General features: G+C 37.2%; 1 protein-coding gene and 1 pseudogene across 1 annotated transcript; both read right to left on the reverse strand.

Annotated features, from left to right (window-relative positions):
• Positions 1–406: 406 nt before the first annotated feature.
• LOC109694082 (olfactory receptor 52P1-like) lies at positions 407–1359 on the reverse strand (annotated as a pseudogene).
• Positions 1360–15638: 14279 nt separating this feature from the next.
• On the reverse strand, positions 15639–16598 carry LOC109694075 (olfactory receptor 51G2-like). Its single transcript, XM_074066894.1, has one exon. It carries the CDS (start codon positions 16596–16598, stop codon positions 15639–15641), a length of 960 nt encoding a protein of 319 aa, XP_073922995.1.
• Between the last annotated feature and the right edge of the window lie 399 nt (positions 16599–16997).

The following is a 16997-nucleotide window of genomic DNA, read 5'->3' on the forward strand; positions in this document are numbered from 1 at the left end:
GTTGGAATTTAAAGTAAAAGTACGGTATGTATTTTGTCTGAAATTTCCCATGAATATAACACACTTTACTGAACAAGCTTATATTGTAGATAGGCATAGATGTAGGAAATAGGAAGGTCAATGGTAACCACAAGTAAATATAGATCTATTTTAAACAGAAGTAGAAATGTGTGAGGAGAGCAAGTTAAATGACAAATACACACTGATAGGTGTGTATTTGTCATACTGATACACACATAAAGATAAAATTGACACTAGACACAGAAATATTGTATCACAACAAATATTCCTTCTACAGAGCATAAGTTAATTGAGAAATAACATTTTGAAAACAAGGTTGTAACTTTATTAATATACCAGGACTTCAGAAACCAGATTTTATAAACCTAAATTGCATTTAAATGTTTTAGTTTTTAGAAATTTGCTTAACTGGAAAGAAGAGATCTATCACTCGATCCCTAATCTGTTTAGTTTTGACACCATTCACCAGGGGATTGACTGTGGGGGACACCAGGAGGTACAGACTTGCAAAGATTACATGGACACTTGGAGGTACCTTCTTGCCAATGCGGTGAGTTAGGAAGCTAAACAGAGCAGGGGTGTAGGAAACAAGAATAGTGCAGACATGGGCAGCACAGGTGCCCAGTGCTTTGGAGCGAGCATTCTAGGAAGAAAGTTGGAAGACAGCTTGGAAAATTTTTATATAGGCTGTGGCTATGAGCCCTAGATCTAATATCATCACTGAAAGGGCCACTGAGATTCCATATACTCTGTTAATGGAGGTATTGGCGCTCGCCAATTTCACCACAGCCATGTGCTCACAATAGGCATGATTGATGACATAGTTTGTATAGTATGGCAGCCTATTAATAAGAAAAGGACCTGGAAAAACCAGGAGTATAGCTCGGACCACACCAACTATACCCATTTTAGTCACCATTGATGTTGTCAGGATGGTTGTGTAATGCAGTGGAATACAAATAGCTACATAGCGACAAAGGCCATGGCAACTAAGAGGGAAGACTCTACAATGCAAAGTGTGTGGATAAAATACATTTGCGTTAGGCAGATGTTGAAGACAATCCAATGTGCATCAAGCCAGAAGATGCCAAGCATCTTGAGGGCTGTGTAAGTGGCAAGACCCATGTCATTCACTGCCAGCACGCAAAGGAAAAAGTACATAGGCTGATGGAGGCTTGGTTCTAGCTTGACAGTAGCAATGATAATGCTGTTTCCCAGCAGGATCAAGGAAAACAGGAGGCAGACAGGGATGCCAAACCAACGATGAAACTCTTGCAACCCAGGAATACCAACCAGGAAGAATGAAGAAATGTGCTAATGAGTAGCATTGTCTGCCATGTTAAAACTTGAGGTGTGCCATATTTAGCATGAAGTAGCCAGACAAGTCTGCTATGTGCATAAAATAGAATTACAAAGTTGTTCTTTCATGATCCTGCATGGAATCCAGACTCACTCTGTAACAGTCTCCCTGAATGACAGAATGTTCACCAAACCTCTGTAACCCTTTTGGGTAAAACCACATCACCATCTGCAAATGAGATTACATCTATTACAGGTTTTTTTTTTTCTGAGTTTTGAAGAATAATTCAATTCTGATGCAAAGTTTTATTTCCTTTTAGGTGGGCAGAGAATAAAACAATCTTAACTTTGTGTCAAAGTCAGTGTTTTTGTTTTCAAGGAATTGAGATAAAGTATGGAGACGTAAGTGCAGACATTCACAAAACACACCAGCAATCAACATTGCATATTTTATTATGCAATACTTTTTAACTATACTGTTAAGAAAAAAATCATATCAAAATTATAGACAATAAATGCTTTGTCATGAATAACAGGTAAATTCGTACATACTTTATACCATCAAAGGACAAAATTTTATATTATAAAATATAATTGGTTTTATTTTTCGTTCTAGAACTGGTCAGCCCTTAATTCTGTAAAGTAGAAAAAGAATCATATATATGATCACAGTGAGGTTCATTTTATAGAAAAAAGAAAAGCTGAAGAAAGCAGAAATAAAAAAGGAAACTGGTCATTTCAATATTGCTTTCCTGGAAAGGTGGGGGCAGCAAGAGAGATGGATACACAAACAATTTGCTGGCTAGCCCCAGGTTACTTCAAGATACTATTTTTGTGTAAGGACTAAGGCAGAGAAAACTTCATGATCATGGACACTAACCTGCTTGGCAAATTTGACTGCTATTTCTTTCTGCTTATTTCTTATATTTTTAATAACAGTTTAGATTTGGCTTTAGTTTGGTGGCATGGAACTTTGTTATTTGGGACTTCATCTTGGTTTTTAGGGTGATTTCTTCAGGCTCAGGGCAGGAGCTTAAGTCTCAAACCATAGGTTCCTGTAGTTTTTATTTAACAAAACTAACTCCTTGAAAATCTGGTAATAAGGTAACACAACCATATAAAAGAAGAAGTAATGATAGATTTTTTTATTCATGCAATAAAATGGTTTAAATATCTGCATATAAACACCTTCATTGATAATATGCTGTTCCATTTTCTGAAACCATGACTCTGGACTGAACACTGCTCAAGCATCATCTTGTCCAATGATTGTGAAGAACAAGCATCTCAATTCAACCTTTTTCTCTCAGCAGAAAGAGTAGCTTCTTAGGACCTTTTAACATGTTTTTAAATTTTTTAACAGAATAAAATCACTATTTTATTTTTAAAATTGAGATAGATTTGTATTGGGGGGAATTCACTGTGACAATTCTGAATAGGCTCACATCTACATTTTTTAGATCACTCCCACCATATCTCTCCCTCAGCTCACTCCCACCCCACCTAAAGCAGTTGGAAGAGGTTTCATTGTCCTATTTCATATAAGTATATGAAGTTCATCAGCCATATCCCCCCAGTTTAATGTCCTCTATCATTCTACCTAGCACTCAAGTTATGGAATAGTTATTCCACTCTTCATCACATAATTTTTATCCATAATTTCTGCCAATACCTCAATTTCTGATTATGAATCCAGTGATAAGAAAGCTTAATATAGTAATAAATATTTGTAATGGCAATGCATCCTTGTCTGAATGTCCAAATAATACCTCTATGGGAAAAAATAAAGGCTATGGTATCTTCTATTCTTAAGCATATGCTATTCTAAGCATATGTCAGTGAGTTAATGAGGTGTTTTGTGCAAGAAATTAAGAAATTTTTAGTGACTCATAAAGAATTTTTAAAAAATTAGAACTTAAGCTTTTATCAAATACATTATAGAAATGACTACATGGCAGATGAAGATTATAACCCTGCATAAAGATAGGAATTTAAAACAAATCTATATACACTGAATTCTTAAAGTATGAAAGATTTTAAGTATTTGTTGATATTTTGCTTTCTGAAAATGTTTTAATGACTATTTTCTTTAGACTTCTCATGCCAGGTTCCATGCGTATATCTGCTTCTGGGAAATCAAAAATGCAGGAGTCTGATTGGAGATAAATGGCATAATGTTAAGCATAAAGTTTTGATTATGAGAAGCAAATGAACCCACCTCAATACATATACATATGGCTTAGCCAAGACAAATAAGCATAATCAAAAATCTAAAACTGTAGTCATTTAATTCCCAATAACTTACTTACATCATGGTAACATGTGTAATCTATACTAAGAAATAAATGACTTTTTCTTAGACAAGAGAAGCTTCTTCTAGTGCTCTAAAAGTAGAGGTTTGCAGGAGCACTTCAAACTATGATCTGTTTTTTCTGTGATGTTTTGCTCCTCAAGACTCTTCTCCAAGGCTTACTTTGAGTAGAAATCTGGGTCTTTCAACATTTCCATTTCTGTTTTTAATGTCCTGATAATTTTTCTTTTCTGTTTAAAATTTTTCAGTTAAAAAAAAGACTTTACTAGTGTATGTTTGTTGTATGGGAGGTTTTATTGTGACACTGCCATATACACCTACAATGTACTTGTCAGATTCATCCCCTCCATCTTATGCTTTCCTCACCCCTCCTCCTTTCTTAAAACAACTTCAACAAGTTTTATGTCCATTTTTCATACAAGTATATAAAGTAAATCAGAAATCTGTTGACACTATCTAAACCATCTGGGAACTTGGACACTTGACTTTTGCTCATTTCTCAGTCAGTGAGCAAACCTCTTGCCTGGAATCCTGCAGTTCAGAGCAGATAACTCCATGGGAATACAATGACATTTTCTATTTAGCCTTTTTTGAATCCACTACATATTTTGTGTTATGTATTATAATAACACACATGAAAACATTTCATACAAAATGCATAAATTCTTTTGTACTCTTACATTTAATTATATTTTACTTGGTGGGAAAAGAAGCTGCCTAGTTTTTAAAGTAAGAAACCTCAGTTATACTTTTACATAAATAGCATATTTTCATCATTCATTCATCAGTTGTGGGTCACCTTGGTAAGTGAAGTTAATCAGGTTCAGAAAGCAAAAGGTCATGTTTTCTCCCATATGTGGATTATAGGCCCAACACCAATGCAAGCAACATTATATATACATACAAATATATACAGAACATATACTAAAAGTGGCACTGGTAGAGGAGAACAAGGAAGGAAAAAAGAAGGAAAGAAAGACAACAAATAATAATACAGCACATCTGTGTGGGAACAAAACACACTGAAAACTGTTAAACAATACAGGATAGGGAGAAAAGGCTGAGGAACTGCAGTGGAGGGGGATTATATCCACTTCAGCACAATGCATAATACCATGGCAAAAACCCCACTGAGCAATGACCAGACACCTAAACAATGAAGGAGAAGAATGAAAAACAGGTCACACTAAGGAGAAAGAAATAACAGAAGAGGGAGGGTAAAAGAAGGAAGTAAAGAAGGTGAGTATGGTTGTTGTACTTTCTATATAAGACTGAATATAGAATATTTAAACATGTTGAAATCATCATAAGAGGAGGACTATGGTAGAAAGGAGAAAAAAATGGAGAAGATGAACCAATTTGTGATATAATACATATACACGTGGAATCCCTATACAGCTAACTTAAACAAACAGAAATATCTTTTGTTCATAAGCAGAGGTAAAATGGGTCCTGTTTGGGGGGTTGGTGTTAAAGGGAGAGGGGAGAATACAGGGAAGAAGTAAAGGAGGTTGAATATGATGGAAATATTACATACTCATGTAGAAAAATGGAAAAAAATGAGACCTGTTGAAACTGCTAAGATGAAGTAGAGGGGAATAAAGGAGAATTATGGAGAGAGTGAAGTTAGCTAAGATATATTGCAAGCACTTTTGTAAATGCCACAATGTACCCCAAGTACAACAATATGTTAATAAAAATAGAAGATAATTAAAATAAAAAATTAAAAATAAATAAAATAAAGAATATTACTGCTATTAAAATTCATATTCTAAGACAATGTGCTGCAGGGGAATTTGTCATTATTAACAACATACAATATTACATGTATGGTAATTTTGTATATATATATATATATATATATATACATATTCATGTACATTTCAAATTTTAAGAAGTGATGAGAGAAGTGAAATGTTAGTTGTAAAAAAAAGAATTATCCTTGACACCTCCATATATTTGACTCTAAGATTTCATCAACAGTTATAAGTTTGTATTTGTGTTAAAGTTCTTACCTTAAACTTTGTGTCTTTTTTGTCAGTTTCATTCATCAGATTTTGAGAAGGAAATCCAAGAAAGTCTCAAAAATTCTAAGGGAAGACTGGATGTCTTTGTGAGTCCTCTATAGCTATCAAAGAATTTCACAGATCTTTAAAATCTTTTTGAAGCTTCTGACCCTCTTGGAGATGGTTAGTTTACTCAAAATTACTGTCTTAACCTTCATTCACTTCTGTTGCTTCCTTGAAATATATTCATCAAAATTATTTCTAGCCTGAGTTACATGACTAGAAATCAACTGCATAACAGAAATGTAGAAGGTCAGCCCTTGACTAGTAAAATATTGAAATACATCTGTATACATTTAAAAAAAAAAAAACCTGCTTGGATCCCATGGCTCCTCTTCATTACCAAACCAAGCTATTCAGATGCACACTAAGTCTCTTCAATATGCAAGGCAATTTATATGTTTATGAAACTTCTTTTCATATTTACTTTCATCTGCTTCATCTCAAATGCTGTCTTACAATTCATAATGTATTGCAGATGCTAATATAAATGACTGCTACATCAGGTCTGTGGACTGTATTTAAAGTTGGTAGCTACAGTTGCTTTGTAATGGGCTATGTCAATACTCAGGAGAACCCTAAGGTTTAGAAGGAAGAGGGGTCCCTTAAGGGACATACGATCAAAGCAAAAGTGGCCTGAGCCAGGATGATAAACAAACCAGTGGTTAATAGTCTTGTGGAACAGAAATCTTAACATTGCAATCTCCCCAGAGTTTTTTATATGGATATTTGTGCATTCCTCTTTTAGAGATTGCAGTCTAAAGACACTGTACCATGGTGCCCAGTCAAAAGGGAGTCCAAGATGCCAACTAAATATTTATTTCTCTGGAGAAATAAGAGCAAATTAAGTCAAAGAGCAAATGAATTTAGTGTTGGCAAGCTATCTGAAATTCAAGAGGACAATGCAATTCTAATTCCACCATGACAATTGTTGAATTTCACCTTTTCCCATAAAAAATTAAGGTCAATTTAAAGTGTAAATGTGCTCAGAATATTTCATGATATCCATATTGTTTTTCTTACTCACTTGTACAATCTTACAAAAAAACAAGTTACATACATCCAGTCACATTTGTATTCTTCTTCTATATTAATCTGTGTATTCACTCTTTCAGAGTTTCAAGTGAATGAATTTCTCTCCACTATGGATGAATCTGTCTATTGTCCCTCCAATGGTACCTCACTGGACATATTTATTTAGTTCATTATCTCTTTCTCAATTTTTAGCTATTTTACTGATGTAATATGGGAATTAAGTGCTGTATCTATGTTGCCTAAATTTGTACCACTTTCTTTCCTAGTTTGAAACACTGTGAACATGTTGGAGAATACTTTGCTCATTTCCCTTTCCTATAAATTGTTTTCACTCTTGTTTTCTATTGGGGACTTTGTAAAATTTTTTTGTATATTTGCTAATGTGTCATGGATATTTTTACCTAATGCACAACATAGACATTGAAAACTTTTCCTTTTGATCTTTCACCTTTGCCTATGGTTTTCTCCAACCTACAGATATCCTCAAATTTGATTGAAAGACATGAAAATATTGCTGTAGTTTTTGTGCAGCAATTTTTTTGTCTTTTTCTTCATAGTTATGCCATAATTATCCTATATTGACTTTTACTAATAGTATTCTAAACTTATAACTAAAATTGTATAAGATAATCAGACAAAATACAATGTTTTGATATACCTATGCAATTTTTGGTATGATTAAATCAAACTGAAATATATTCATTATTTAAAATACAAGTTTTTGTGGTGAGTTTTAAATTCTACCTTTCAGCAAGTTTTAAATATACAATGTACTATTATTAACTATAGCACCATGATGGGCAATGTGTCTAAGACCTTATTCTTCCTCTCTAACTGAAACTGTGTTGTTTGAACATCTCTTCATTTTTCCTTCTCCCATCCCCTGCAAACTATCATTCTATTCCCTGTTTTTAAGTATTCAAGATGTCACATGTCAGTGAGATAATATGGTATATTGTGTTCTATTTCTAAGTTATTTTGCTTAGGCTGTCTTCCAGGCTCCTTGATATCATTGCAAATGACAGAATTTCCTTTTGTCAAGAGGCTGAAAAGCATTCTTTTGTGTATAGATGCCAGACTTTGTACATTTATCTGTTGATGGAAGTTCCATTTCCTGGCTAGTGCAAACAATGCTTCAGTGAACATAAGAGTGCAGATATCTCTTTGATATACAAGTTTCATTTCCTTGTCATGTACACACTGCCGGCACAGTGAGGGGCTCGAAAGGAACTGACTGACCATCTGGCCTGGTGAGCAGTGGGGAGGTTGACAGCGTGGAGAGAAAAACACTCCGGAGACTGCTTCAGAGAGCCAAGTCTGATTTTATTTCCGCAAAGCAAGTATATATATGTGCTGTATGGGCTAATCAGGGATCAGCTATGTGGACCATTCAGGGGAGGCCACTTCGCCCAGTAATCCAAGTAAGCCGGAAGAGACAGGCACCCAGCACCATCTTGTCATAAGTGACCACACCCTGCAAGCCTGCAAGCAGGGCTATATGATATAGGTTTGCCTAGATCACTAGTAGTCTCAAACATGAGCCAGATACATGTGGGGCTATTTCTCCTCCACAGTAATAGCATGTAGGGATTTAGGTTCTCTGGCCTGTATGGCCAGTCTGATGGCTCAAGCCTTTGCTATGGCCATAAGAGGAAATGGACAACAAGGGGACACTGCCTGTTGGGAGTGTGGCTGTCAAAGACACACCAAATGTTCCTGTCCACAGGGAGCTAAAACAAACATAAAAGACACTAAAGCTCTACCTAAAACACCGTGTCCACAATGCCATAAAGGGTACCATTGGGCTCGGGACTGTAAATCAAAGTATGACAAAGATGGGAAGTCTTTAAACTCCAAGAGGGGCAAGCCCCAGCCCGACAACAAAGGGAGCACTCATATAATCAGCTGGGAATAACTCAGCTGGGGGTATGGTGGACCATCCCTTTGGAGGGTCTTGGCAAACCCAGAAAGACTCTCCACATAAGCAGAAAAGTCTGCAAGGGCATGATTGATACTGGGGCTGATGTTAGCTGCCTCAGGAAAGCGGAAGTCCCACAAGACTGGCCATTGATAGAGGGACCACCTGTTCTAGGAGTGGCAGGCCACACCCCCAGTAGCCAAGTAAGACACCCTGTAACTTGGGAGGATTGTGATGGAGAAAAGGGACATTTTCGCCCTCTAGTGTTGGAAGGATTACCTAACAATCTTTTTGGATGAGACTATTTGGGCTCTGTTGGGGCCGTAATTACTACTGATGATAAGGCCTTTTATGAGGACATGACAGAAGACCAAAATGCTTTAGGAAGTACACATTGAGGATTTGAGGAAGGACAACCACATCCCCAATTCTAGAGGCCACTGTTCCGATGCTTTTCCCCATACCACTAGAGTGGCATAATAATGAACCGGTGTGGGTGGAAGAGTGGCCCTTAACTAATGAAACGCTAACTCAGTTAAAGATATTAGTTAAAGAACAATTTGACAAAGGCCATCTTGAATATTCAACTAGTGCATGGAATACTCCTGTTTTTGTCATTCAAAAGCAGGCTGCAGGCCGCTGGAGGTTGTTACAGGACCTCCGAGAAATCAACCGCACTATGAAGAAAATGGGGACCACACAGCCAGGTCTCCCACAGATAAATTTTGTCCCAGCTGGTTATGCTATTAGGATTTTGGATCTCAAAGATTGTTTCTTTACCATACCCTTACATCCAAAAGATGGGAAAGATTTGCCTTTTCGGTGCCTACCAACAATAACACAACACTCTGTGCCCAATGTCAATGGGCAGTTTTGCCACAGGGTATGAAAAACAGTTCCACCTTGTGCCAAATATGTGTTTCACAAGCCTTACAGCCCTTTTTAGGCCTCCCGCCTCTCTCTATAATTCTTTATATAGATGACATTTTACTTAGCCACCCCGATGCTACACAATTAACTCGTCTGTTCCCTCAAGTAATCAGCAGACTAAACAAATTCAGGCTACAAGTGGCCAATGAAAAAATTCAAAGTCAATATCCTTTCCAATTTCTTGGAGGTACATTGTTACCTGGAGGCCTCACTATACGACCTCCCAAACTTACAATTAAGGATAAAATAACCCTCAATGAGCTTCAAAAACTTCTGGGAGACATAAATTGGCTTAGACAAGGCTTGGGGACACCCTCTACTCAATTACAACCCCTATTTCATTTGCTTCATGGAAGCAATGAATTCACTACGAGTAGTGACTCCTCAAGCCTATCACTCCTCTAATCTTGTACAAAAGGCCATACAAGATATTCTCTTGAAGCAATGCGGCCCTAAACTGGCCTTATGGGGTATCATACTTCCAACTCCAAGATTGCCACTGGGGTTCTGTGTCAACCCCTTAATGGGATATTGGAATGGGTCCATTTACAAACCTCTCTGCCTCAAAAATGCACCCCAGTCCTACTTTCGTGGCAGAGGCTGTAATAAAAACATGCAGGGCTGCTATACAGGCTGTGAGAAGGAACCAGATCAACTGGTGATTCCATGTCCAAAAGAAACTTTAAGTAAAATGTTAGAATTTAGTACTGAAGTGCAAGTAGCCTTGGGGGAGTATACTGGTACTATAACTCACCAGCTACTTACTGATCCTTCTTTACAGGCTTTAGCCTTGCTTCCTCTCCATCCACCTTCAGAGTGGTGTCACAGCCTATCCCCCGGGCGACGCTCATGTTCACAGATGCTAGTGCTCCAGGCAGAATAGGCATAGTGGCCTATGCTCCTCTCAGCAATAAACCACAAATGCAAGTCCACATCTCGGACCCTGCGTTGCCTCAGCTACTAGAACTAACAGCATTAGAAATGGTCCTTAAACAATTCCCCAAGCCCATAAATGTCTTAACAGATAGTGTATATTGTGCTCAAATATTACCCAAATTGCCCGGTGCCTATTTAAAGGTGGATTTAACTCAAGCCTTGGATAGAAAATTAAGTTTTATACAAACACTCCTTGAACACCAAAACCATCCTGTGTTTATATAACACATGGGCCCCTGGCTGAAGGAAATGCCCTAGCAGATAGACTGACTCAGATATGGGTTGCTTCATCTCTTCACCAAGCACAGAGATTCCACAATGTTTTTCATCAATCAGCAAAAAATCTTCAAGCTCTCTTCCCTTCCTTGACACATGTCCAGTGTAGAGTCCTAATTAGAGACTGCCATAAGTGTGCTCCTTTGGCACCCATTGGACCTCTACAAGGAATGGGAGTAAACCCTAGGGGTCTCAGGGCCAACGCCTTATGGGAAATGGATGTCACCCATTACAGTCCTTTTGGCAAACAAAATACCTACATGTTACTATAGATACATACTCTAAATATATCATGGCCACCCCTTTGCCTGAGGAAAAAACAAAACATGCTATTCAACATTGCCTCAACTGTTTCTTGGTTATGGGAGTCCCACACAAAATAAAAACAGACGATGGGCCAGCTTACACTAGCCATGAATTTAAGGACTTTTGTCCCAAATACTCCATTAAACATATTTCTGGTATTCCATATAATCCTCAAGGACAGGGAATAATAGAACAGGCTCATCAAGAATCAAAAGGCTTACTACAAAAACAGAGGGCGAACAAACACCCCCAACGCCCACAGTACACGTAAGTAAAGCCTTATTCACTTTAAATTTCTTAACTTTCACAACATTACAGGGAGAGGAGGGGCCCACTTCTCCTGTGGTGCGCCATTGGGGAACTTTGGCTCCATGGACACCTCATCCTTTGGTCCAATGGAAGGACCCCCTTACCAGACAGGTGAGGGGACCTGATCCTTTGCTAATGAATGGTTGAGGTTATGCTTGTGTCTTTCCAGAAAATGAACCCCAACTGATCTGGATCCCCAGCCATTTCGAGAAAGGCTCCAACATATGTGCCTAAACAGTCCACAGAGGAAGCAACAGTGCTGGAGACAATTTAATAAGGCCGCAGACATAACGTGGGGATCTGTAAAACGCCTATGTCAAAGGGCTGCTGAGAAAGCCACTGAAGCAGCCCATGGGACAACCCCCCAGTGTCTGTGATTGCCATTTTCATGTTTGCTATCATCACCGCACAATCTGGGGGAGAAACATAATTTGGATCTGGGTTCCAGTAGCTTCAACCAGTAACATCTTATAAAGGAATCCTGGTATGTCAAATTTAGAGCTACACTATATAATCTAACACAATAGGTTATAAAAATCAATTCAACTCGCTTTAACCCTAAAGATGCTACAAAGGTACAGAGATTTTTTTTCAGGGCTTTATTAGTCATATCTCATCACTATGATCCAAATTAGTTAACCCTTACAACTTGATTCCTTTAATTATGTCTATCCTGATGTTTAGATTGCTCTGTTGTATCTCCACTAGGCTTACTTCTCAGTTATATCAGGTGGAAACCAAAATGGCCTTACTAGTGGAGGTTTCTTTGCACAGTCAGAGGGGGGAAACGTAGCTGATCCCTGATTAGCCCATACAGCACACACACACACACACACACACACACACACACACGCACGCACACACACACACGCACACACATATACACTTGCTTTGAGGAAGTAAAATCAGACTTGGTTCTCTGAAGCAGTCTCTGGAGTGTTTTTCTCTGCTCACTGGGCCGGACCGTCAATCGGTTCCTTTCGAGCCCCTGACCATGCCGACACACGCACACACACACATACATGTATGTATATACACTGTGGATCACACGGTAGTTCTATTTCTACTTTTTTAAAGAAGATTTGCATTGTCTTGTAAAACAAATATACTTATTATATTCCTACAAATGGTGTGCAAGTATCCCTTACATTCACATTGTATTCAACTCTTGTTATTTTTTGTCTTTTTGCTAAAAACCATTTTAGTAGATGTAAATTTATAGATAGATATTCATATTGCTCATTTCTGTCATGATTAGTGATGTTGAATACTTTTTCATATACCTATTGGTCATGTGTATGTGCTTTTTTTTACACCACCACCAAACATAATTTATTAGCACAAAAAAGCAGCCAGAACAAGGCACACTAGCAGAATCATACATTAGCAGTCAAAGGGTTATTAGTGTTGCAAACAAATATAGATTTTCTTTTCTGTAGCCTTACCAATAGCCATAGGGATATAAAATAACCTTCTGTAGTAGCTGGTATGGAAACAAGGAGCACTCACCAGCAGTACAGAGCACATTAACAAAAAGACAGGAGAATGGAATTGTCTACTGTAGTGTAAATGTCTAGGACAGAACTGAAAATTCAGTGAATACTAAGAAGCAACACTAGAACTTGATAATACTTCCCAAAGCCCTCACTCAAGTTGTGTTACGTACTATTCTAAGTGACAAAAAGGTGCTAAGTAAAGTTATTTACAGATACAATGGTTGTACAGTACATTTGAAATCTACAATTTAGGTTTCATATTTTTCCTTAAGAATTAACTACACTGAAGTGCTATAAATTATACTTAAGCAATTCAGCTATGCGAGCTTACAACAAAGAGATAAACCCTGCCATCCAAATCATTAATTATAGTTTAACGATAATCTTAACCAAGCAACCACTGTAGTTACTATTATCTGACTTCATGTAGGCATCATCTAGTCTCATTTTCGTCATGGTTCACAAACTCATCATGGGCATAGGAAAATATGCAACTTTAGTGAAACAATGTTTAGACTGCATATGTCAACTCACAAAAAGTCTCACACCTGACTACAATTGCAACAGCTATTCCAAATGCAAGTTTAAAGTTGAAGAACTCATTAAAAAATTAAAACCAAGGGACTTTAAATAAAATGATACTTCTAACTTTGTAAGTCTGAAATTTCTTTAAGAATGACTATTTAGAAAACTGGTTTACTTAACAGTCCCTTTTGTAGAAGAGAAAAGGAGACTGACTATAAACTACATCAACACTTAAGTGGACTGCACTATGCTTGTGTGCCCAGAAAACTGTATTTTTTTTAAAGGCAGTCTTTTACTTATTTATTCATTTGGATGTCCAAAGCTTGATTTATGGTAACTACAAACATCACTATTCTTCTAAGGTTATAGAGAAATTCTTAGAAAAAATAATTTCTAACATTAGTCACACTGTTGAATACTCATCCAATATTAATAATTTGTTTTTCAATAAGAAATAGAATTATTCATAGCAAATGCTCCAACTGCCTCACTCAATTACTACAGCCATTGAAAACCAAACTGTTAATTAACCTGGCAAGTGTTCTTCTAACCTTGCTGAACACCTGTAGCTCTATCTGGGTGTTCCAAATAGGTACCACATTTGAGTAACAGCAGATACCATATGACAGAGCTTAATAACTAAGCATACTCTATGAAAAATCCTAGCACTGATACTGTGCTCCTTATAGGTATGCTGTCTGATGCACATGAAAGCAGACCTAGTTGAATGCCTTTTGGAACAGGAGGGTTTACTTTGCCTTGATTGGTTCTTTCTCTAACTAGTGAACCCTAACTTTTTGTTTATAATGATATTCTTTAAAAAAATCTAGTAACGTTGATGGATAAGGTCATAAGATTTTTGATGAAACCACACTGGTATCCATAGTGATTGTACTAGTCTGCATCCCACCAAGAGTGTATGAGGGTTCTTTTTTCCCCTCATACTCACCAGTATTTGTTGTTATTTGTTTGCTTGATGTCTGCCATTCTGACTGGAATGAGATGGATTCTCAATGTAGTTTTGAATTGTGTTTCTTGCATTGTTAAGAACATTGAACATTTCTTCATGTGTTTATTACCTATTTGTACTTCTTATTCTGAGGGCTGTCTGTTTAATTCATTTGCCCATTTTTTATTAGATTATTTGTTCTTTTCATGTTGAAAATTTTAGACTCTTTGTATATCCTGGATATTAATCATTTATCCAATAAATTAATCCAAAGATATTCTCCAATTCTATGGGTGGCACTATGCATAAACATGTACTAAATTAATTCAGAGAAATAAGAAAATATGTTTTTATATTAAAGAGATATAGATAAGAAGTGAAAGACCCAAACTGTACACCCTTGTAAGTAGTTGCTCTCAATAAGCTTCATCTTTTTTACATTTTAATTAGTCACTTACTCTAAACTATTATTAAAATATATTTAAATAAATGGGTTATAATAACAAGCTTCACATGATATCTGGGAGCATTTAAAAAGTGCTGTCAGGTTTCTATGTTATTAAAATTACTGGGTTGGGGATTTAGTTCAGTGATAGAACACTTGTAACAACCATGAGGCTCCAGCTTTGATTCTCAGAACAATAAAAAGAAAAACATTAAAACTTCTCTTATCATATAAGTAAAAGAAAAAAATATTTGGAGTTTACTCCTTTCTAATCTGAAGAAACTAAACCTTCTCAGAGAGGGAAGAACATGTGCATAGATGTTTAAAAGGTGATGCTGAGGCAGTGCAAGAATTGATAATTTCTGTTTAGAAGATAATCTGTTCTTGTATTAAGATAAAATCTTCCATCTCTAAGAAATTTAGAAACATAAAAATTATATAACAAAATGGTAATAAAAGATCTGATGACAAATAATACAGAATATCAAGAAGCAATAAAATATAGGTTTTCTATGTTACAGGAAAACTTCATAGATAAGTTACTTGAACCATATTTGAGGATAAAAGTGAGAGAGTAAACAGACATGATTTCCAACACACTCTTTTGCAACACATTCATATGTAAGGGGAATTTATGTAGCACACGTTAAATGGACACCAAACTTCTCTATCAGAGCCTTATCATGATGCTATTTTGGCTGTACTTCTTCTCAACTAGCTTTTTATTGACAACTCTGCTTCCACTATATCTACAAAATATAATTCAATATGGTTCACAGCACTGGTACTGAAGCCATCATTGTCTTGAGGACAAGCCTACATCACAGTGGAACTGATTTTGTGAGGGGAAATCAGATGGAGGATTCCTTGGTAGATCTGCTTGTTCTTCACACTGTAGATGATTGGGTTGAGCACTGGTGGAACCAATAAGTAGATATGAGCCATGAAGATGTGAATGAGAGGAGAGGAGTGTTTGCTAAAACGATGGACAACAGATAACCCTATCATAGGCACATAAAGAATGAGCGCAGCACAGATGTGGGAGGCACATGTGTTAAGTGCCTTAAGCCTCCCCTGACGGGATGCAATTCTTAACACTGAGTGAAGGATGAAAACATAAGATACTAAAATGCCCAGAGAGTCCATGCCCCACAGCAAAGTAATCAGAACTAACCCATATACGACATTGAATCTGATGTCAGCACAGGCAAGGCAGATCATGTCCTGGTGCAGACAGTAGGAGTGAGAAAGGACGTGGGAATGGCAGAAGGGAAAAAAGGCTACACGTGCCAGCAGTGGAATCATTAGGACAGCACTCCTGAAGAGAGCTACAATTCCAATCTTGGCAATAAGTTTTGGGGTGAGAACGGTAGCATAATGCAGAGGGTGGCAGATAGTCACATACCTGTCAAGGGCCATGGCCAAGAGCACTGATGATTCAGTGAAGGAGAAAGTGTGAATCACAAACATTTGGACCACACAGATACTGAACTGGATCTCCCTGGAAATTGACCACAACACTCTAAAAAGTGATATCATTGTGGGTAGTGACATACCCATCTCAGTGAGAGAGAGCATGGCCAGAAAGTAGTACATGGGCTCACGGAGCCTAGGATCTGTCCGGACAATGTGCAGGATCATACAATTGCCTGTTATTCCAACAAGGTAGAGAACACAAAATGGGATGGAAATCCAGTGGTGAAATTCTTCATAGCCAGGGATACCTGTCAGATAGAATGTGGAAGACAGGGTATTGCTGGAGTTTGAGGCTGCCATAGGGCTGACTGTTAAAGCACAATCCAATTCCACAGTTGCTCTCCAATGAGGAAGGCATTGATAAGGATCTGCTTCAAGAAAAAAAATGAAAGAAAGAAAAGTAAAACAAAACATCAGTGCTTTTATTCATTCACTCCTTAATCCCTCTCTACATTTCTGCTTCATCTCCTCTCTTTCATTTCTGGTTATTGACAGTTAAGTAAAATACCAACTTTATAACCACCAAGGCATTCAATTCTACCTTCCAGATGCAAATCCATTCAGCATCTCTTATTAACATGGATGATTTTCTGACAAAGCTATTAATTACCCAGACAGCCTGCATAACACACATTTGTAAATTTACAAGTTTCTTAGAAACTTCTTGGACAAGGCTTCAAGTCTTATATTAGTTTTTTC

This window comes from Castor canadensis, chromosome 1 (assembly GCF_047511655.1).
Source record: "Castor canadensis chromosome 1, mCasCan1.hap1v2, whole genome shotgun sequence".
NCBI lineage: Eukaryota > Metazoa > Chordata > Mammalia > Rodentia > Castoridae > Castor > Castor canadensis.

What these genes read in the sequence shown, in the direction of transcription:
- LOC109694075 (XM_074066894.1), bottom strand. Translation starts at nt 16,598, where the DNA reads ATGGCAGCCTCAAACTCCAGCAATACCCTGTCTTCCACATTCTATCTG.